Source organism: Nuphar pumila, chromosome 13, assembly GCF_984573655.1.
Source record: "Nuphar pumila chromosome 13, dmNupPumi1.hap1.1, whole genome shotgun sequence".
In the NCBI taxonomy this organism is placed as follows: Eukaryota; Viridiplantae; Streptophyta; class Magnoliopsida; order Nymphaeales; family Nymphaeaceae; genus Nuphar; species Nuphar pumila.
The window spans coordinates 79,094,202-79,118,383 of NC_143261.1; the positions used below are offsets into that span (position 1 = coordinate 79,094,202).

Genomic DNA, 24,182 nt, shown 5'->3' on the forward strand with positions numbered 1-24,182 from the left:
AGTTTCACACTTTGCGGATCAATCATACTCTATCGTCGCACTGTAATGTGCACAAACTATCTCTTTGTTGGCTTGCACTCACTGAGTGCAGCTTTGAGTGTATTCAACCTTTTCATTTGTCTCAAAAGACACAATGCACACTTATGCACTTGGTTCTTCAAAAAGGATGACTTTTAGGCACCAACCTATTTTCAAAACGTATAGTTTTGTAAAGCATATTTTGAAAGCCTTTTCGAGATAGTGGTTGGATCTCCCAAATTGATTCATTTGGGAGAAGTGTTCTACAACTTTAATTTGCATATCCGATATAATTTGGATAACCCTGTTTAAGGGCAGGTGCATGAGATGGGCGAAGGTTCTACTGAGGAACCTGCACCATCGCTAGATTGGTGCTACATCACCTTTGATGCGAGACCTAGTTTCTAGGCTTTCTGGTCAAACTAAGATAGTTGACACACTTCCTTCTTTTACAAGATTATTATTGATGGATTTTTTTTTTTTGAGAAATCCATGCTCCTTCCCTTATAGTCATACTTTTAATCATGTATGATATGTTTGGACTACAAAGAGCTAGATGATAGGTCTGTAGTAACCTCAAAACATGTTTTGACACTTTAAAGTAATCATGTAATGCTGATATTTGCCTAATAGTCAAGATGCTCGTGATTGTCTAAAGGACCCGAGCGTGATAAGTTGGAACTTGAATGAGTTCACTGTGGACTTCTGTAGAGCAAATGTGTTAGAAAATTTTTTGTGTGAGATCCTTACCCTCTCATCATGGTTGTACTTTTGAAAGGGTATGTTGCGTACTGCAGTAAGTAGGATGAGAGGTGTGTGGTTGCCTCGAACGTGTAATGGCACGTGTAATTCACATAATGATAATTATGGGCCTTCACAGGCAAGATGCTCGAGTAGGTCAAAAGACCAGAGCATGTAGAATGAGACGGTGGTTAAGAAACCTTCGTCATGCCCGTTCAACATGGTTCATCAAGAGAGAAGATGGGTGATACAAAACTCTGATGGACAAGCCATTAATGGCAGTCACGGGCAAAAGACCTGACTTTCCCAATCATCGAAGGTTAGGAGAAATGCTACAAAGATAGCCACTTCTGCAGAAGTTCGAATGCATCCATAAGCCTTTGTATGCCTTTGAGGACTTACTCTCTTGGTTATTGGTCGTTCCCTTAAGAGCGGACGCAGTCAGTCATTTAGGGTAACATAAAATACGTAGCATAATGAACCCCCGAATTGAACTCAGTTGTTTCTATGTTTCGTGTCTTGTGCGTACCCATAATGGCCAGCTAATAATGAGAAGAAAATGTAACATACCCACATGATTATGAGATATGCGTGCTATGACATGAATTAATTATTTGCTTGCTCGGTAGTTCAAAATGCTACTCATTGAGTTATGCACGTCTACCGAGGCATTACTCTAGTTCGTTGAACTGCTTACACAGTTCTTTGCTAAGTAATAACTAGCTTCTTATACTAGGTAAATGCTTATAATGATAGCATTATGCTAGTTGATACATATTAGCATGTAACTTGCTTTACCACTTGGTGCGTATTATAAGGTAACACTAGTTGGCTTGCGTCTCTTATGATTGATGTGATTGCTTGCAGCTTTTAATCTATGAACTATTTATCACTTGAATTAATGTAGTTGCTTGTCTTATAAGCTGCCTACATTTTGTGATAACTGTTATTGTGTGATTGCTTATTGCGTGTAGCTTATAAATTGATTATTGTGCAATGACTTGCACCTTGTGATTAATGTATTTGTTTATTTGTGGGATGAATAATCCAGTGGTAAATGCATGCATTATGAGCTTTATTATGAATGCTTGTCTTATTTTGTTACTTGGCTTGCTATGCTTGATTGTTTGATGAAGTTAGTTACTCCCTACTTGTAGAATTGTTGGACTGCTATAGTTGTGTAGTTTGCTTGGTTAGCACTTTGGTCCTTACTGATATCATATTTAGCTATTTGCTTTATTCGAGTTTTGCTTGCAGTACTTGTCAAGGTTAGCTCTGCTAGTTTTGCTTATCCTGTTTAGTTTAATAATTATCTTGCTTATTGCAGTCTTTGTTCTCTCTTGTCTTTGTCACCCCTACTAGTTTCTCGCGAAATTGACCCATTCCATGGGCTGGTGGTGTACAAGTAATACAGTCTGCGATGGCATGATGATGTGATAAGATCAAGATGATGCTCTTTCCCTGATATTGCGCTCTTGAGTGCATTTTGGTAAAAATTGGTATAAGAGTATCTTTTGAAAGTCTCTTTTAAAACCTTGCATGATTAGAACTATATTATTCAATTCCTTCTTTTGATTTCAATAAATATTGTGAGTTGCAAAACTGTTGTTCAAATTCTAAAACTATATTTTTAAGTTTTTTGCATTCAATGGAGGTTCGGAGTTTAAAAATGGTTTATTCACGTTGTAATGCGCCCAAAGTCCATTGACTTGTCTTTTTCGCTGAACCATTATTTAAAAACTCTTTTAAACGTATGACTTCAAGGCTTTCAAACTTTTCATAAAAAGTTTCAAGTCTGAGATTTTTGGGCGTTACAACTTTTGGTATCAGAGCAGAGATTAGATTTTTTGATGACACTATATTTGTCTTTACGTTAAGACAACTTGGTATCAGAGCGACAAGAAAATTGGTAATCCTTGATCATTTGTCATCTGCATCCCATTGTGAGTATTATTTCTTTTAAATTATTTTGCATTTATTTTAATTAAAGTATGTGTTTCTGCTTAGATGTCATTCAATGAACTGATCAAATCTATAGACGCATTAACCAGAGCAATTGAACAACTCCAAGCGATGGTCCAAAACCTAAATCATAAGGTGGATAGGTTGGTTCGCGAAGACACCAATCTAGAGTGAGGTGTTAGCCTTATGTTATGTTCGGTTTGATGTGCCTTTGGAACCCCGATAATTGTATTTTTTTGTAGAAAGGTGGGTCATTCTGCCGTAGAATGCCATCTTAATCAATATTGTGATAAAAAAGTTTGTCAAAGATTGTAATGATAACGAGTGTCAACATGCTAAAAGATAGAAATGAGGTGGAGAAAATGGCCACAACGGCCATTAAACCAAAAATGCCTGAGATGCAATCGTGTTCATCGTAGACAACCATGCCCCCGAGACACTAGTCGCTATTTATATTGTGGCAAAATGAGTCACTTTAGCTGCGATTGTTGTCAAAAGAATGTCAATGACCTCCGACGAATGAGCGGCACACCTCAACCTCCTCAACAACAGTAGTAAAAACAACACAAGCAGTAACCCATGTCCCTTTTCACTATGACAAAACAAGATAGAGAACATCGAATAGATACTCTCATAGTATTAGTTTAAGACTTTTGTGTGTTTTGGGTACATAATTTTGTCAAGTAAAAGTTTATCGATGAAATTACGTTTGACTTTGGTGTCTTCGGGATCTTAATGATTATGATGCTTATGCAGGTAAATAACATGTCATGCCTACAACTAATTAGTTTTGGGGTAGTTGACTTGTCACGCCTACAAATGATTAACTTTTATGTGGTTGACTTATACGCCTACAAACCATTAGTTTAGACTATTTAGATGAATGACATCTCACGACTACAAACGATTAGTTTTTGAATGATACATCATGCCTATATAGTTGGGTTGCATTATGATTGTTTGTGAAAATATATCGTACATGTATAGCATGATTAATGAATATCATGAATATTGGACTAAATTGTCTTGAATATGTGTGTGAGTTTCACGTTAAAAAAGTTGAATGCGATATGCTTTGAGATAAGAATTGTGAATGCATATGATGGTGCAATGATTTGAATTATCTTACATACATATATAAACTTGAATCTTATGTGCATAACTCGATCTACGTATGAGTGACGTATGTTGAAGTTTAGTTGATTTATATTATGTAATGTGCGTGTTCTCATGTGTATAGAACTCATGCTTTGATTATGCATGCTTTGAGGTCCTACTTGAGGAATGCAATGTTCCTTGCGACAATGATACGTTGCGTAGTGTAAAATGCTTTTGTATGATATGATTGTTATGCCACATGATAAGAATTATCAAGAGCATGCGATAAATGTTTAAATTCAATATATGATTATGGTTCGTGGAACCTTGTTGGAATAACGTGTGATTTTGTGGTTTGAGTGCCATGTGAAGTGATACAATGCATATTTTTGGTATACATGCTTGTGCCCATATTGGTGGCTACTGACCCCGAGAGTGGTCAATTATTCTGAGCAGTCGATTGTATTAATGCATGTATCATTGTGTATGGTGTCTGTTGAAGATCTGATCTCCAAAGGATTATCTGTGAGGGTGTGTATGACCAAGATCATGTGACCCAACAAGAGTGGTAGATATCTGTGGGGATGTACACTGTGCAAGAGCGGGTAGCCGCAAAGACGGTGAACTCCTGTAAGGAAGTGTATAGTCCAAGACTAGGTATACCATCTAGGGCAGTAATTCCTCGTGAGGTCATACATTTTTCAGATTAGGTGATCTAGCATGGATCTTGTTAATTATATTAGTGGTTATCGACCCTGAAAGCAGTCATTTGTGTTGATGCGTGTATCACAATAATTTTTATTGAATATGACAATTATTGAGGATCGGGTTCCCAAAGGATTCCCTGTGAGGTTATGTATGATCAAGGTCTGGTAACCCTGGCTAGAGCGGTAGAATCTCTGTGAGGAAGTACATTATCAAAGAGCGGGTAGCCGCAAAGACGGTAAACTCATGTGAGGAAGTGTGTTGTCCAAGACCAGGTATACCATCTAGGACAATAATTCCTTGTGAGGTCGTACATTTTCCAGACCAGATGATCCAGCGTGGAACTTATGAATTTTGATTACCATAAAAAGTTATGGTGAGCCGTGATGATCTTCTGAGATTGATTGAAATAGCCAGTTATGAATCTATAGATTTGACTTTCTATTATAGCATGAATACATGCTGAACTCAGATGTGAGAATCAGATCTTGGTTGATTTTAGGTCATGATAAAAGTTCATGTTTTGAACCTTCTATAGAAGGGTGGGCTTTTCTGAGAAGGTATGACACCTTAAGTAAGTCGTAACAGGTGGCAGTTGGCTGTCTAAGGCCTTGAGAGATGTGAATAAATTAAGGTTGTTCAAGACAAAGAGTTTGTTAGAAATAGTGAGAGCGACAAACAACGTCTTAATAATGATGCAGAGACCCCCAATCAAGGAACAAAAGCAAGTTAGAGCAATGTCTCGTTATGTCTCTTCATCCCTGTCGAATCAAGTAGAAGATACAAAATAAACATTCCTATAGTCTTCTACTAAGCTATTTTTTTTCCTTTTATGGCTCTGTATAAACTCTTGCGAAGACAAAAAATTATTGACAAAATCACATGTATATTTTGGTCAACCGAGTTGTTGGCTTTGAACCTTTCTCAAGAACTCATTATGTGTTGTCCTGATCACTTTAAAATCATACGTGTATGGGATCACACAAAAGTTGTGCATCCTTGTTAACATCGATTAACTTAGGTTGCGATCTCTGCAGATCACCGTCCTATGAAATTTTGCGGACGAAATTGTTTTAAGGGAGGTAGGATGTAAAGCCCATTATAAAAAAAAATCCCATGTTGGGCACGTGTCAGACACGTGCTAGAAATATGTCAGACATGTGACGCGATTAGACTGTCGTGTCGGACCTAGATCCAAGCCCAACCCGGATCCAAGCCTGACCTTGGACCCGGTCTCTCGAACATTCGAGAGACTGCATCTTTAAAAAGATGCAGGCTCAGTCGGAAGAGGGGTAAAATCCCTCGCCACTCTCTCTCCTCTTCTCTGCCTCCCGCCTTCATCTTGTATGTTGCAGGAAGCCGACGACCAAAGCCGTCGGGAGCCTTTGATCTCCGGTGACCCACCTACTCCTCCCCTTCCTCTACAACCACCAGCGACTGTTGCCGTCAATGACCTCGCCTAATACCTCACCTTTCCACCTCTCCCATCTCCTCTCGTTTCCCCAACGACCACCAACAACTAGAGCCACCGGCGACAACCCCGATGACCTCTCTGTCGCTGTCTCTCTCTTTCGTCGCCCTGATCTCTCCTCTACCCCTGTCACCCTTCTTCCTCCCCGTGTCCGTCCGACGCCACCACCTATGCTCCCCTCCCTTTTGCTCACGTTTTGACACCCCTCGCCGGCGACAATCCACGCCAGTGACTCCCCTCAGGTAACCCCTTTTTCTTTTTTGTTTCTATCATCGGCAGGAAGCAGAGCTCCCTGTGTCGACTCGACTTTCTGGCAGGGGCTCTGCCCCCCGCCCCTCCCTCTAGTAGGTTTTCCGGCAAAGGGTCCTGCCCCCTGCCTTCTATGGTCTTCCGGCAGGGAGCTCTGCCCCCCTGCCCCCAACCTGCCTTCATTTTGTCTTTCGGCAGGGGGCTTCGCCCTCTTGTGTTTGTTGGCAGAGGGCGAGGCTTCCTCTCCTTTTGTTATTCCTGGCAGAGGGCTTTGCCTCCTTGCCTTGTGTTTTCCTAGCAGGGGGCGAGGCCCCTGCCTTCTTGTGTTTCCCGATAGGGGGCAAAGCTCCCCCAGATCTCATCTGTTTTGCCGGCAGGGACGAATGTCTCCCTGCCTCCTTTGGTTTCTCAGTAGGAGGCGAAGCCTCCGCTGCCTTCTTCCTGATTTCGGGCAGAGGGAGAAGGCCCTCTGCATCTCATTTGTTTTTCGGTGGAGGGGCTTCGCCCTCTGCCTTAGATCTTGTTGTCGGTAAGGGCAGAGCCCCTGGCTGTCTCGTTTCTAGCAGGGGGTTGCGCCCCCTGTCCTATTTTCGGTTGAGGCAGGGAGCCTTTGCTTCCTCCCTTGCTTTCTCTGACCTGGCAGGCATAGAGCATCTGTGCCTTTTTGTCAACAAGGGTGAGGCTCTGCTTCCTGCACCCTTGCAGGCAGGGTGTAGTGCCTCTGCCTCTGCATTTCTGGCTTCTGAGAGAAGGCCTCTCTGCCTCTGCCACCATTTGTCGCTCGCATCCAGCAGGCCCTGATAGGGGCCCTTTATTGTTCCAGCAAGCAAAAAACCTAGAGCTTTTTGCCTTGCTGCCTCTGTCCCTCTTTTGCAGGGAGTTGGGCTCCCTGCCTACCCTTATATTTGGGGTCTAATACCATTGCATGTCTTATCAGACCCACTTCTCGTTTGTATTATGACATACTAACCTTTTTAGCATTGTAGGTTGGACGGTGGATCATGCTTGTCGTCCGTGGCTTGAGCTCATGCTTACCTACGTTGCAGGCATATGCTGGACCCGCAACCCCTCAAGGTAGGAGATTCTTGCGTAAAACGACAATGAACGAATAAATGCTAAAATAAGGAAAGATAAATAAAAATGAAAGAGGACGATGATATATGTATACATATATCTTTTAACTCAATGATGCAGTTTCACGATCCTTGTCCTTTTTACTTTCCTTGCACTTTTCTTTTTTGATGCTATCGGGCTATATGTGCCAAGGCTTTTAATTTCTGTCTTTACATTTTACGTATTTTAATTCAAAGATGCGGTTTCGCGGTCCTTGTCCTCTTTACTTTTTGCACTTTACTTTACTTTTTTTTCCCGCGCTTTGTGCGTCATGTCTTTTTACTTGTCTTTACTTTGTCGCCGCGCTTTATATGCCCAGACTTTTTACTTGTCTTTATTTTGGTAAAAATTGGTATAAGAGTGTCTTTTGAAAGTCTCTTTTAAAAACTTGAATGATTAGAATTGTATTATTCAATTCCTTGTTTTGATTTCAATAAATATTGTGAGTTGCAAATCTTCTATTCAAATTCTAAAACTGCATTTTTAAGCTTTTTGCTTTCAATGGAGGTTCGAAGTTCAAAAAGGGTTGATTCACGTTGTAATGCACACAAGGTCCATTGACTTGTCTTTTTCGTTGAACCATTATTTAAAAACTCTGATAAATGTATGTTTTCAAGGCTTTCAAACTTTTCATAAAAAGTTTCAAGTTTGGGATTTTGGGGCGTTACAAATATACTTTTTGAAGATATGAATGGTTGGGGGCCTACTACTCCGATAGTAGAAATCAAATTTTGAGGAACTCCAATGCCTTTGAGTGACTGTGTTCAATACAGAGAATACCCAGATAGATCAGGAAATATAAATTAATAAGAAAAGCAACCCACTCAAATTCGAGCTTACCTTGGATAGGGTAGGTGGTATAAAACTTCGAGGACATGTGTTTCTTGTTTCGAGCAACAATGACTCGTTGGTCCCCAATTCTCAGGCTTAGGAGACCCAGACTACCAAATTTGTCCTAGGCGGTAGCTCCAAGTTTTTCTACAGAAGTTAAGGTTGCATCTCGTTTGTTTAGGGATTTGAGAGATTCTCTCGGTTACTGACCGCTTCCTTAGGATTGCAATTTTAGTTAGAACGTTCAGGTTAATAAAACACCAATGCATAATAAACCCTCAAATCTTCTCTTTTATTATGGTTACCTTGGCCCGCGTGTACCTATATGCTAATTAAAAAATAAATAAATAAAAATATTTTTAGTACATCAGTTGAATAAGAAATCGTCAGGTTTGCACTTTAACATGATAATAGTTACTTTTAACAGGTGATTATTTAGATTAACATAAAAAAAATTTAGTATATCTGTAAGTTTGATTTGAGTCTGCTATTGTTCACATATGCTAGTTAGATACTTACAATTTGTTATTGTCATAATTTAGTTCATTTATTTACTTTCTCCTTTTATGCTTAATATCATACTATTCACACACATTACATATTTGTCACATGATACACCTGCAAAAGCATAATATTTTTCTACTTAGACTGGTTGTAGTCTAATTCTAATTATCTTACAGTTTTTTATGTGATAAATAGAGTATTATGAACAACTGCAGGATGGGGTGCAGATCGAGATATTTGATTTTTTGTGTTCTCAGGTCGACGCATAGTAACTTTTTAATTATTGTTATTCGTGTTATTCGAAACTCTGATCTCATCATTTATTTGGGATAAAATGAATGTTATTGCTTCAATTATTTTTGTAATGTGCCTGAATGCTTAACCCAATAAAATAAATTGTTTTCGCTATCATGTCAAAAAAAAATCTTCAAAATTTGGGTTAAAATTTTAGGGCGTTACTTGTAAAAATTAAAATGATCATTTTAATACTCAACATTTGCAATTTTGGTCATGAGGCAGATTTGTCAAATTATTGGTTTTTCGAAAAATGCATTTTTGCCGTGCAATATCGTCAATTTTTTTATTCATACGTAATGGCATTACAACGTTAAACTATTACCCCTTGATGAAGGGAACGCGGTTCACCACTTGTAGCAATCCTAAGACCCGTTTAAATGGTTTTGATTCTCGAATGAGAATTACTCACATTTTCAAAATCACTTGATCGACTTTCCTTGCTATTGCACGGGTATTCGTTTTCACATCAAACTGAAATGAAAGAGAGAGAGAGAGAGAGGTGATATATATAGTAGTGCATAGGTGCATGACCACTTTTGAGGACGATGAAAACGAGTGCGCATCAGCGTCAAAATTAACTTTTAGCAGCGCAAAACCATTTTTTCTGCCCACAACTTTTACTGACGCTGAAAAGGGTAACTAAAAGTCATTTTTTTTGCTCTGGCATTTGACGGAACTTCAAAAGCCGCTGCTAAAGGTCTCTTTTAGTACAAACTTGCACTGAGCGTCTCTCTCTTTCTCTATATATATATAAAGAGTCATGGGTGGGTGCTAAACCTATTAGGTGCTAAAACTGAGTGCTAAATAGGTTTTTTGAGTTTTTTTTATTTTATTTTTAAATTTAATCTATGTACTTGGGATCAGCTCTTAAAGCATTTGATTCCGACACATGGGTGGATTTTTATAAAGTTCAAAAAATGAATGATCAAAAATCTTTGTAAGCCGAAACCGCATAAAAATCATTGGAACAGCTGAAAAACTCATTTATCACGCCGTTCAACACCAAATGGGTTTAGTAGTACAGACCCATATATATATATATATATATATATATATATATATATATATATATATATATATATATATATATCGAGAGAGAGAGAGAGAGAGAGAGAGAGAGAGAGAGAGAGTTGGTAATCGTTTTTTTTCCTGTTTCCTTCGATGACAAAGGGGCTGCGTTAGAGCTGGAAGGAACTGCACAATGGTGGTCGAGAAGAAGCTTCGAGGGACACAACTCCTGGTGAAACTCTCACCTCTGTTTTCTTGCTTCCGTTAACCGAAAACCTTCTCTCTCTCCCTCTCTCTCTAGAAGAGCAAGGGTTTTCGTGTCGGGAGTTCGTGGTGGGTGGTGTCCATTTTCATGCTTTTAGCATGAGGATCGAGTTGGGTTTTGGTTGTTTTACGTTCTTTTCTGGTTTGTTGCTTTTAGTCTTCGTTGACCTATTGCGTGAGTTCGGAGTAGTTTTGTTGGCTGAGGATTATTCTTTTTCTTTGTTTTTTCACTCTTTTCTTTTTTGTGTTTTTTGGTGGGGTTTTGAAGAAACCAATATTTTGTTCATGCAAGTTCCTGCTTCTCGGTGTATGAAAATGTTCGTTCCTGTGAAAAGTGGTGACACGCACATTGTCACCATTTGGAACTGACGAATGTGATGATATAAACATTTTCTTGGTGTTCTTTATTTCTCTTTTTCTTCCATATTAGCCTTTTTGCATAACTCGTTGTTGTTGTTGTTGTTAATAATAATAATAATAATAATAATAATAATAATAATAACAATAATAATAATATAGGTGGTTCCTGGCAAGATTGACAGACTAGGAAGCCTAAGAGAGAAGTGAGAAGGGATGCCTTTTAAAATGTATAGGAAGCAGGAAGATAGAAATAAAAAAAAACAATATAAGAATTGAATGGGAATCAAAATGGAACACAAAAAAAAAACTAAAATAAAAGTGATTATTATTAAATTTCATGATTTTTTAGTGTAAAAATTAAAATGTTAATAAATCTAAAAATAATGACTTCCAATTTAGAGAAAGCACATGAAAGTGAGTCAGCAACATGGGAGAAAACACACAAAAAACATGAGAAGTAGAGAGAACATATAAGAAGAATAGATAAAGCATGTGAAAAGCATAGGAGAAGAGTTGGAGAATCGAGATTCTTATCAAGTTTCGGAAGCGAGAATCATGAACTCTGAGACATCACAATGTTTTTTAAGTAGGAAGACACCATCGCTAGTTTTTTGCTTGTTCATGTTCTTTATTTTCTTGCTGCTTTGTTCAATATGGGTAGGAGCATAGTAATCTACTTTTCTTTGATATTATGATAGTAATGATAACCGGATGGTATTATTGCTGTTGTTGGTAACACATTGTTTTCTTCCTCGGTGTGCCAGGTTGGAAATAAAATCTTGCTTCTATTGTAGTTCTACTAGGGATGGCAATGGACCGGGGCGGGGGACAGGGTCTCCACCCCCGTCCTGTCTCAAGATTAGAACCTCCATCCCCGCCTCCATCCCTGCACGGGGATGGATTTTAACCTCCACCCCCGCCTTCATCCCCGTTTCGTGTCCTCCATCCTCGATTCAAACGGGGATGAGGCGGGGTGGGGCCCCGTTTCCCCGTAGTCTATTGCCATCCTTTAGAAGGATTGTGGATGGGGCGGGGCGGGGCTAGGCGGGGACGGGGCGGGCCGAGGAAAAGTGTAAGTCCATCCCCGAACGGGGATGGATTTTAACCTTCGTTCCCACCTCCATCCCCGTTTCATACCCTTCATCCCCGGTCCAAATGGGGCGAGGCGGGGAGGGGCCCCGCTTTCTCCCGGTCCACTGCCATCCCTAAGTTCTACTAACAATATACTTGGGGGATTTCCCTTCTCTTTAAAAGCGTGGATACCTGCAGTACTTTTCGGTGTGTTTTTGTAATTTTTGGTTGAGATTCTCTTTTTTTTTCCTAATTTTATATATTTATTTTTGTTTTACTGTGGACACCTCTGTTTTTTGTTTTGTTTTTCCCTATACTTTATTGTATGGATAAAATGCATGCTATTTTATTAGATGAAAACTTGCAAATCAAATAGAGGGTTTGTAAGACTGTTAATGATATATATATATATATATATATATATATATATATATATATATATATATACAGAAGGATTGGATTCCATTGGGTGTTTTAAGGAAATATATGTGGCCATGGGATGCAGTCCTTTGTTTTCCATTTTTCTTGATTCATTACATTGTCTAATATAAGTCCTTTGGGTCGTAGTGCACCTTTTGTATGCTTCCTATTTAATTCGTCTGATTTCAGTTTGTGTTGGGAAGGACTGCAACCAACACCTTTTCTTGGTATATGAATTTGATGTTTGTACGATTTTTCGGTAAGATAAAGGTGGTCAGAGGGCAAGTGATCAACTCTGGTGACTTTGAGATGATCAATCATCAAACACTTTTGTCCTGTAATATGGCAAGAGGTTTGAGCATTTGAGAACCAAAAGCGTGGATGCTTTTGAGCAAGGTTGCCTGACTAGAAAGCAGAAGCGGGAAACGATACGGGAAGCGGAAGTGATGCATTTTAAAATGTGCAGGAACTGAAAAACGAGGAATAAAAAAATAATATAAGAATTGAATGAGAATAGAAATGAGACACAAATTAAAACTAAAATAAAAGTGACTATTCTTAAATTTCATGGTTGTTTAGTGTAAGAATTAAATTTGTAACAAAATCTAAAACATGGTGACTGCCAATTTAGAGATAGCACATGGAAGTGGGTGAGAAGCGTGAGATAAAACCAGGGTTACCGGAAGCGCCTAGCTAAAAGGGGAAGCGCGCTTCGGAAGCGCGAAACGTCGCGCTTCCGAAGCGTGGGGGGAAGCGTCCCCCTTTTTTGGGAAGCGCGTCCCCCTTTAATGGGAGACGCATTTCCCTTTAATGGGGGACGTGTTTCCCTTTAATGGGAAGCACGCTTCCCCCTCGCTTCCCCCATGCTTCCCCTGTTTTTTTCAAATTTTTTTTTTTTTTGTATTTTTTTATTTTTATTTTTTTCGCTTCCCCCTCGCTTCCGAGACGCTTCCTATGTCGCTTCCGAGACACTTCCTAGGTCGCTTCCGAGACACTTCCTGAATCGCTCCTAAGTGGTCCCCCGCTTCCCCGCTTCCTAAAATTTTGAAAGTGCCTCGCTTCCCGCTCCCGCTTCCCGTATCGCTTCCCGCTCCCGCTTCCTCAACTGGCAACCATGGATAAAACACATAAAAAACATGAAAAGTAGAGTGAGAAAACATATAAGAAGAATAGATGAAGTATGTGGAAAGCAAGGAGAAGCTTGGGAGAATCGAGATTCCCATCAACTTTTGAAAGCAAGGAGTATCGCTCTTCCGAAGCAAGTTTTTGGGAAGCTGTCTTCCCACCTATCTAAGAAGCTTCCGGTAACTCTGCTTTTGAGTACTGTGCATTGGTGTTTTAGACGTCTTAGTGAGGTAAGTTGGTCGTTGTCTAGTGCCTTTTTTTTGTAGCATTTTGCTTGATTATGTAAAAAATGGTTTTCTTAGAAATCTTATGGCTACATACTATATCTCAATTTTAGGACAGCAGATTTTGTTCCTTTTTGATGTCTTCTCTCTTCTTTGTCATGTTTTCTATACCATGGGAAGGCACCCTTATGACGTCTTGGTAGGTGAATGGAACCATGTGTAGATGCACTCTTGTCAAATAGACAAAGTAAGCACTTGCATACAAACGGCTTCCTGCCTTTAGCACTTGTACAGCTTCCTTGTTTTCCATGCCATCTTATAGTTTCTAGATTCACCAAATCAAGATTGCCTTTTTGCCTGGTAATCTTTGTGTCTGTTTCCTGTGTCAAGTAGAGAGAATCTATTTGCCTCACAAAGTCCTCCTCATAGTTTAATGGAGATGCCAGTCTTTTTTTTTCTGAACAAATGACATTTAGTCCTTTCTGTTGGTCTTGCTGCTATTGCATTCTAAAATTGCTTGAAAGCTGCCACATGTGTTGGTTCCCTTTCTGCTTCTCTAGATGCCATATCTTTAGCTGATCCAGTGGCTAATGCAGGCTTGGTTCTTTGTTGGGTTTAATGTATAGAAATATTGTTATTAAAGTTCTTCTTCTTTTTTTATCTTCATTATAAAGGCCGTTTTCGCTTATAGTTTTTACTAGATATGCCACTAGGTACGGGCCACCTTTATACCTAAGAGTAAATGAAGGCCTCATGTTTTATGATGATGCATTGGTACTTTTGTTCAGGTAAAACCTTGCAGTAAGTGTGGTGATATTGGCCAAGCTGGAAAACTTGTAGTTTGTAGTCAGTGCAAGGAATATGAACACACGTAAGTCCTTTGTATTTTGAGATATTCATGATCCTTTAGTAGTATCTTTTTCTGAAGGACATCCTTTAGTTGATATCTTATATGCTTTACTTGTTTCCTTTACTAATTTTTTATTCAAATCTTGTTTATCTTAACATTTGTTTAACGTGGACTTTTTGTTTGTTTGTTTCTTTTTTTCATTAACCAAGAAGCCACTTTTTTCCTGTCACAGCTACTGCATGCAAGTCATGCTTGATTCTGTTCCAGAAGGAAATTGGTTTTGCGATGAATGCGATTCAACTGCCATATGTGAAGCAGATTTATGTGAACGTTCTGTAAAGGAAAAAGATTTGAATTTAGTTGGAGGTGTTGGGATACAGAACAGAAAAGATGTGACCTCACTTAAAAGGAGTCCTCCAATGATTTGCCGAGAGAGTAATGGCCTTGTCACTGGAAGCCCGACAAAAAATGCCTTAAAGGAAAATCAGTCATCTAGTCTTGTTCCATCTCCTTTTAAGAAAGGCTGTGGTCAAATCAGGAGCTTAAATTCTTCAAGTCAGGGTATGGTAGCTGCAACTGAAGGCTTAAATTCTGTTGTTCCCAAACCAATGAATCAACATGAAATGTTGCATAATAAGCAAAAGTCCATTGAAGATACTGAGGCAGGGTATAAGAAAGCTGGAGTCCCAATTAAAAGTAGTGTTTCAGCTATATGCCATGAGAGCTCTGAACTTGTCTCACAAATCCCAATGAGAAATACTTTGAAGGAAAGTAATCCTCATGGTCCCATGTCATCAACTCTTAAAAAAGGGGCTAATGGAATGATGGTCTTGAATTCTTTGAGACAGAGTACCGTAGTCAGGACTGAAGGTTTGAATTCTGAAATTACCAAATCTGCACTTGTCACTCAAAGCTCATTGCAAAATGCATTAAAGGAATGTAATGCTCAAGGTCCTATATCATCACCCCCCAAAAGAGGGGCTGTTGGAATGATTATTTCAAATTCTTCGAGCCAGAATATGGTAGCCCAGACTGAATGTTTAAGTTCTGCAATTACCAGATCTGAACTGGTTTCTCAAAGCCCATTGAGAAATGCTTTGAAGGGAAGTGATCCTCACGGTCCTGTACCATCATCCCTTAAAAAAGGGGCTGTTGGGATGATGATTTCAAATTCTTTCAACCAGAATGCGGCAGCTCAGACTGAATGTTTAAGTTCTGCAGTTGCCAAACCGTTTGATCAAGATGAGAAGTTGCAAACTGAGCGGAGATCAGTTGAAGGTATTGATACAGAGAATATGAAGTTCAAAACTAAAGAAAGCATTTCAGCAACATGCCAGGATAGCACAAAATTTGTAGCGCGAAGTCCGCCAAAAAGGTCTGCTTTAAGGTACCTCCCAGGAAATGGTAAAGTAAAGTTTATACCCTCAGACGAGGTGTGCTCACTAAATTCAAGAGCAGGTAGTAAGCATTGTGCTGGCCATGTTACTGCAAGTACATCAGTTCCTCAAAAGGGTGTGATGAATAGTGCATTGCCTGTGTCAAAGACTTCTGCCTTTGGTTCCTCACATGCTTCTAAAAATCCATTGCAGGAGTATATGCCTTTGGGTTCTTCGTCGGTTTCTGCAAATTCTGGTGCTAAAAATTATTTTCAGGAGAATACAAAATCTAGTTCACGTCAACCTGTAGATGATATGCCATCTTTCTTATTGCCTAGTAAACCATCTGATATCAGGAAGCGGTCAAGAGTCATTAGGAATTTGCCCTCTTTTCTATCTTATGGGAATGCATCACCATCTGATATGCTGCACAAATCTTCTGTACCACCAACATCACGCATATCTCCTAAGTCTCCTGTATCAGCATCTAGTGGCATACCTCCTGCAGGACCCATAATGAGGACACCTCCTCCCAAATTTGAGAAGGTGGACACTCGTTTGCAGAGTACTCATACTGGAACAAAGGAGAGTAATTATTTTGAAGACAGTTCTGGAAAGGTTCTGAAGACTTCCAATGAGCAAGCATGCTTTTCTTCATCTGATGATAACATAAGCAGAATGCTGACTGCCAAGACAAATTTAGGACATGAAATTAATGATTTACCTTTGCAGGCTAATGTGTTTGAAGCTAATGCATCTCCAGGTATTCTCACTGTTAAGATATATGTGGTGTTGTCGGGCATGTATACCCAAGTATACTTAGGTGTAGTTGGTATATTTTTTTTTACTTCCTTTTGTATATCTTGTTTCTTTTATTTCTCTTGTAGTTCTTTTTGTACTATAGGTAATATTTTTAGGGTACCTATTGGGTGTTTAGTCATTAGTCTAGGTGTTTTATAGAGTGAGTGTACTTAATGCATACTACTAGGGGCAGAATGGGAATTTCATTTTGTTTATTTCTTAGTCATTATTTAAATGACTATTTTTGTGTTTTTCCACTTTGTTTTTATTTGTCTTGGTCAATTTATGACATGTTAAGAGTTGTGTACAATAGTGTATTACTATTTGTGTGCTGCCCCTTCTTTTATGTATCTATTTGTACATTATATTCTTATCAGGGGTATTCTTGTCCTTGTAATATTTCCCTACAAGTAGTGCTTTTGTCTTGTAGACTTGTATTGTAGTAAGAGGTATCAAGTATCAACTCTTATAAGGGTGTATGTTTGCTTTCTTTGAAGGTTAATAAAGTTCCTCTTGTGTTCTTCTCCACATTGTTTCTTGTCTTCTCTTGTTGATTTCATCTAGTCTCAATATGGTACCAGAGCCATATTGAGAACAAAAGGCTGCTGTTTGGGAGTACCTTGGAGAAGAAAGGAGTCTTTATTCCAGTCTGCACAGAGATTTGTGCGAGAGTGTGGTGACGTCAACACCATTTGGTTGACATCAAGTTCTTGAGTGTTTGAGTTACCCAATTGGTAGCTCTTGATTTTTGGACCATTTTGAATCAAGTATCTGATTTTTGTGTGATTTTCAGAGGTTTTTTTCCGTGAGTCTTTGTTTCTTGACTGTTTTGAAAAATTTACCTATATCGGTAGAATGTGTGGGTTTCGAAGTGTGAGATTTATACTCTCTGGGTTGTTTTCTATTTGGAAGACATTAGAAGTAGGAGGGGGTTGATATCTTTTGCATTTGAGAGGGATTTGAAGGGGTTTCACGATGCTTGCTACAAGTGGTAGATATATTTTCTGATTTTTGATGTATCGGGTTTTCCTTGTGTATGCATCTTCCTGTTTTTGCTGCTTGATTATGGTTGTGTGAGGTTATGTTGCTGTTGTCTATGAGATGTTTGCGACGGTGAATGTCTCGATACAACTATTGTGGTTATGAGTATCATTGACCTTTGTTCAACATGGTTGACTGTTGTGGTATGTTAGCCTGATTTTCATTAAACATATTTGGTTTGTTGCTGTATTTTTCCTGTCTCTATTGTGGTGGCTTTGTGCAGTTTTTACTTGTAGTTAGGGATTGGTGAGGTATATAGAAAGAAAACATACAGATTGTTCCCGTGAAACTTGACGGGACAAGCTATGCTTATTGGGCAGACTTTATGATTATGGTAATAGTAGGAAAAGGGCTTGGAGAATACTTGAATGGTACAAAGGTGAAACCTATGTCCACCTATGCTGATTTTAACAAAGAGACAGAGGAATGAATTATGAATAATGCAAGGGTCAAGGCTTGGATACTAGGTTCAGTAGAACAAAGCATAACTATGAACCTCTCCAAATTTCAGGAGGCGAAAGAAACATTGGCATTTGCTTAAGCATTTTATCAATAAATATTATTATTCTACATTTTGTGTTAAGCCATTATTGGCTCTTTGAATTGTCCCATAGTGGACTTGTTCTTGTGCACTTTGTATTTGTGTTTGTTGTATGCCCTTAGTGGCTCTTATTTGTACTTCCGCTATTTCATTACATGGTATCAGAGCCATAGTGCTTTTGGACTTTTGGAGAGTGGCCATCACGTGTTGTTGTTCGTGTGTTCATAGTGCTTGCAGTGACTCAAGTGGACTTATTCCTCTACACCTACCTATCTCTCTCTCTTTCCATATTCAATATGAAGCATGATTCCAAGATCGACATCTCTTTCAAACTTAATGGCACAAACTACATGATGTGGGCTTCTGTTATGGAGAATAACCTTAAAGGAAAGAATCTTTGGGGATACGTGATGGACACTATTCCTGAGCCTTAACTTGTGGGCTTCTGTTATGGAGAACAACTTGCCAGGGCTTGATTTTAGAAGATTTACAAATCAAACCCCATTGGATTTAGAGTTGTTTTGGATTTTTGTTGATTTTTTCAAGATTTTTTGAGTTTCTTGAAAAGTTTAGTCTAAATTTGAGAAAAACATTGAATCTGCTTCAATTTTTGGTTTTTGGAGTCTCAAATTGGTTCTATAACTATTCAGGTCGTTTTTGCTATAGAAGGTTGGAAAAACTGATTGGGTAAGCTATTTTGGGGTTTTGGAGGAGATTTGACCCATTTTTAGAACAATATAACTTGTGGTAAGCCATATTTGAAGATTTCATGGTGTCACTCTCCCTATTTGTTGTGTTTGGGCCTGATATGTGTTGGTTAAACATCTTTTGTGTATAAAGAGCATATTATGACTCTCATATATGCTTTGTGTCTTCCATTTGACCTATGTCACATGGGTGCGGGGATTCGGCACTTCCAAAAAACCCGGGTGCGGGGGTGCGGCAGGGGCAAAAATGTAAATAAATAAATAAATAAATAAATAAATAAATATATATATATATATATATAAAGGGGTGAGAGAAAATCCTTTACGAAAAAAAGGATTTGAAAAGGCAGGAGCTGTCAGCAGCTAACAGGAGCTGTCAGGAGCTGTCAACAGATTTTTTTTAAAAAAAAATTTCGCAGCCTATTAGCCGCTGTCATCAGATTTTTTTTAAAAAAAATTTCGCAGCCCATTTCATAGGGAATTTTTTTTAAAAAAAAATTCAAAAAAAAATGGACCTAAATGATCCTGGGTGCAGTCAACGCACCCAGGATCGGGTTGACCGCACCCGGTGCCGCACCCGCACCTGCATCGAGTCGCGTCGACGCGGGTGCGGCACCCTGCTAGCCGAATCCCTGTGACATAGCATTTGACATTTGAAGTATCTCTTGTTGGATTTTTGATAAGCTTAATCCTCTCAATTGTTTTTGGTAATATTTATTGTGGGTGATATCATGGAGAAGGGGTTCAAATCATCCCAGTCAAGTTAAATGAGACAAACTATGCATATTTGGCTGTTTTTTTGGAAGCAGTGGTGGTTGGAAAAGGATTGGGCTGCTATCTGGATGGTTCAAAAATAAAACCTAAAGCTTTTGATAAGGGTTTTGATAAATCTACTGAGGAATCGATCATGAACAATGCACAAGTCACAACTTGAATTCTTAAGTCCGTGGAACCGAGGATTGTCATGAACATTTCAAAATTTCATGAGGCAAAAGAGGCTTGGCCATATCTTAGACAAGAGAACTGAGCGAGACATTATCAACTCACTTGAGAGTTGAGAAGTATGGGCCATAGAAGTAAGTCAATCGAAAAATTCTATTCAGATATGCTGAGAATCTGGGATGCTCTTGCATTAATGGAGGAGTAGAAGAAATGTGAAAAGAGTACAAAATGTGTCTTGCACTTCATGTCAAACTTGATTGGGGCTTTTTGATCAACACAGTGAGACAAACCGAGTCATTGAGTTTCTCATGGCCCTCAGGCCAAAATTTGATGGGTCAATGAGTGCTATCTTACATCGTTCTCGCTTACCATCCGTGATCCAAGTTATTGTTCAGTTAATTGCAGAGGAGACTAAGATAAAGTCTCTTGGATGGTATAATGTCATGGTTGTATTCAGGCATATGGGTGGAAGATGATGTGGTAGGATTAGAGGACGAGGGGAGATGGAATTTGGAGGAAGAGGAGATCTTAGCTCTGTTTAGTGTCATTATTGTAAGGGTTTTAGTCATATGAAGAACTTAGTTCTCAAGAAAAAGAAATGTAGTGCATATGCAGCTTCTACTGAGAGTGAGGGTGTAACACCAAAGGATAAGCAATCAAGTGGTTCTGCATTGATTGGTGGTAAAGCTATGGGTAGTGGGCAGGTTTAAAGTGGGAGAAATCCCAACAAAGAAGAATGATAGATCTATTAAAAAACCTTATGACAAAATAAGATTGTACTATGGCATAAATCTATAAAATTAAACATTTATTGAGGAGGAAAAATTCAAAACTCATAAGTTTATCAAAAACATATGACTTAATAGGTTATTACCAACTCCTAATGCAATAAGTACGCAACAAACATTAATGAAGACCGTAAATTTTACAATGAGACAAACTCTTTAAATCAAATTGAAGAATCATTAAGTGTATAAAGATGCAAAGAAAATCACCATATTCCATAAGACCATTTTAAAACTTAATTCAACCGGTATTATAAAAAGCCTTCTTAATCAAATATTGCTCATATGAAAAGGACACATTAGGTAAGTGAATCAAAAATTAATAAGAATTTTTTCATATATGTCAAGCATTTTTCCAAAAAACTACATATCTCACAAACATTTTAATTTTAACATACCTTTCTTTAAAGACTTACCATTCATATAAGAGGTATTCTTACAAACAAAGTTAGGTATAAAATATAAATTCAAAGCTCCAATGGTCATAAATTTTTACCGACCCATTAAAGCAAGTTTTGAGCAATAATATATCTAATTTTTCGAAAAACAAGTTCACAGGTTTTTAGAAATTATCATTTAAAATTTTCAAAGAAAAACATACGAAAAAGATTCAATGGAGTATCAAGTAACTCAAATTCTTATAAAAAGACATAATGACAAAGTGAACACATGAAAAACATATCAAATTCTTCATACGACACTTAAAGAAATAGAATGCATACCGAATAACTTTAAGAAAGAAAAAAGAGAGAAATGAATACTTCACAAATTTTCTTTTAAAATTTCTTGAATAACACACTTCCCGATGCATCAAAGAATAACTCGATCACAACCGAGCTCTTATACCATGTTAGAAAGTATGCGGAAATGAATTACAAGAATGCATAATGCATTCATAAGGTCCAACATTGGACAAACACAACCCCACAATGAGGAATAACAAAATGGTCCACTAAGGGACACCACACGAAGCCTACGAAGAGGCATAAGTTGCATATGCTTCATTGAATGAGGGCCTAAAAGGCCATAAAATACATGAGGGATAACCCCTCTATTTATAAACAAAAGAGTGAGAGTGAGAGTGAGAGCGAGAGAGAGAGGACCTTGGGAGGCCCAAAAGGAACTCGTTGGGCCCCCAACGGTCCAACGACTCCTTTGGTTGGGCCCCCAATGCAATGCATTAAATGCATTTTACATTTAATAAAAAAGAAAACTGAATAATAAAAAGAAAATGAAAATGAAAAATAAAATACTATAAAAAGACTAAAATGTCCCTAATGGGCAGAATTACAAAAACACCCTTTATCGGGTATGATGATTACATATATTTTAACAAGTTTATGTATCTTTCTTGGAAGCTCTCTGTTTATATGGAAAAATAAAAAACAACAAATTGTTATCTTATCCATAGCGGAAGTAGAATATAGAGCTATGACTTAAGTCACTGTTGAGATTATTTGGATACCGTGGTTATGGGATGAGTTGGGAGTTTTCATTGTTGACAAGACTTCTTTATATTGTGATAATATGAGTGTTATTCATATTGTATGGAATCCAAAGTTTCATGAGCGAACCAAGCACATTGAGATAGATTGCCACTATACAAGGAAGGTCTATGAAGATGGATTCATTGCTCTGTAGCATGTGAGCTCAAAGAATTAGATCACATATGTATTTACTAAGATCCTGCTCCTTCGCATTTCAATTCATTCCTTTCCAAACTCGGAATGATTCCATTGCATCATCCCAAGTTTGAAGGGGAGTGTTAAGAGTTGTGTATAATTGTGTATTACTACTTGTGTGCTGCTCCTTTTATGTATCTATTTGTACATTACATTCTTATCAGGGAGTTCTTGTCCTTGTAATGTTTCCCTACAAGTAGTGCTTTTGTCTTGTAGTGTAGTAAGAGATATCAACTCTTATAAAGGTATATTTTTGCTTTCATTGAAGGTTAATAAAGTTCCTCTTGTGTTCTCTATATTGTTTCTTGTTTTCTCTTTTTGATTTCATCTAGTCTCAATATGACAAATCTAGTCGTTAAACCTCTCCCAACTAGTCATTGGCTAGTCCTTCTCTTTCTCTCTCGTGTATATTGGTGGGTGTGTGCATTTGTAATGTTAGAGATGATGGATGTAAATAGTGTGTGTGTGTGTTGCAGAGAGGTTACCTTGAATATTTTTTATTAATAAAATATTTATTTTTATTTCTTGTTCTTTCTCATGTCTTTGTATGGTTTGTTGTATTTAGCCAAATGCATTGGGATAATGTATTTGGATTTCATTTATTTTTGATGAAATTGCGATTTTTCTTTAGTTTTTTTTGTATATTGGATTCCATGCCACTTCATGACACTCACATGCCTGAATTTTATGATCTGTCTTTTCCCTAGTGCTTGTTGCTAAAATGCTGTACACTGATTGTGTTTGATTTATGTTATGAAATACTTTTTAGGACAAAAGACTTCCACAAATTTATCCAAGGGTGAGGATTCGGTGATACAAGCATCACAAGGCGGTGGCATTTCCAAAAAAGGTAACCAATTGCTCGCTATGCTATGTCACTTGGGTACGGGTGTAGGTATGGGTACGACACGACAATTCCAAAAAATGTGGGTACGTGGACACGACTATATATATCACATAAATACAAACTAAATTTAAAATAAATTAAATATAATCTAAATCTATATGTATATCTAAAATATATATTATATACTGAGAGAGAGAAAGATAGAGTTTGAGTATAGATTATGTATCAATCTATATTAGGTCTATATTAAAATTCTTTTTTTTTTTATCTTAAAAAGAGAGAAAAATCGAGTTTGGGTCAGGATTATGTATGGATCCATATTACCATCCATACATATTAGCCAGGTTTGAATTTATTTTATAGTTATATCTAAAATATATTTTGTTTTTTTTTAGCTTCATTGGCCAGATTTGGATTTGTCCAAACCTGGTCAACGAAGCCCCCTTATAAAATGGGGAAGGGTGTAACTGTAGCCCTTCCTCTTTTTTGTTCTCTCTCTCTCTCTCCTTTTTTAGCTTAACAAAAAGGAAATTAATCTTTATATAAGGTCTTTGTTTCTCTTTATTACCTGTCTCATCGAGTACACCTGAGACCACTCGAGACAGAAGAGACGAACATCGGATGTTTATTATGCTATGTATTTTATCTTTGTCGAGTGTCTAACTGAATTAAAAACAAAATGCAGGCAGTCAGTGGCCCAAAAGATACCTCACATATATATCATATAAATTAGGATGCATCTTGTGCTAACTGTAGTTGTCGTGAGAATTTACCTCTTAGGACAAAATTCGGCAGTTTCAAGTCTCCTACCTTTTGAGGATTAGAGACCGAGTGAGTCGCGATTCAACAATACTCTCACTTAACATTTTAAGAACGTGGTCATTCGAGGTTGTACCACTTACCCTCTTTAAGGTAGACCACAAGTCTGAATGAGTTATTAGGACCTCTTTATTACAGGGTTTTTAATTTACCAAGTGTGCCTAATCCCAATAGGCCACACACACACTATCCATTCCAGGTAAATACATTATTCATTATTTCGATATGTTCCTAACCCATTCAGTGTGCTCTGGTGCCTTTAACCATTCGAGCATTTGACCCTTGAAGGTGAATCAATTATATGTGCATGTATTCATTTTGATTGGTGCA

General features: G+C 38.0%; 1 protein-coding gene across 1 annotated transcript in view; it reads left to right on the forward strand.

Moving 5' to 3' along the window:
• The first annotated feature begins 10,116 nt into the window (after positions 1-10,116).
• Positions 10,117-24,182, forward strand: part of LOC149818825 (uncharacterized) — an 84,870-nt gene continuing 70,804 nt past the window's right edge. Inside the window, exons 1-4 of the mRNA XM_089985111.1 lie at positions 10,117-10,229; positions 14,250-14,332; positions 14,544-16,450; positions 22,956-23,036. Of these exons, the coding sequence (XP_089841237.1) occupies positions 10,191-10,229; positions 14,250-14,332; positions 14,544-16,450; positions 22,956-23,036 (2,110 nt within the window). The 5' untranslated portion in view covers positions 10,117-10,190. The remainder of the gene's footprint in view (positions 10,230-14,249; positions 14,333-14,543; positions 16,451-22,955; positions 23,037-24,182) is intronic.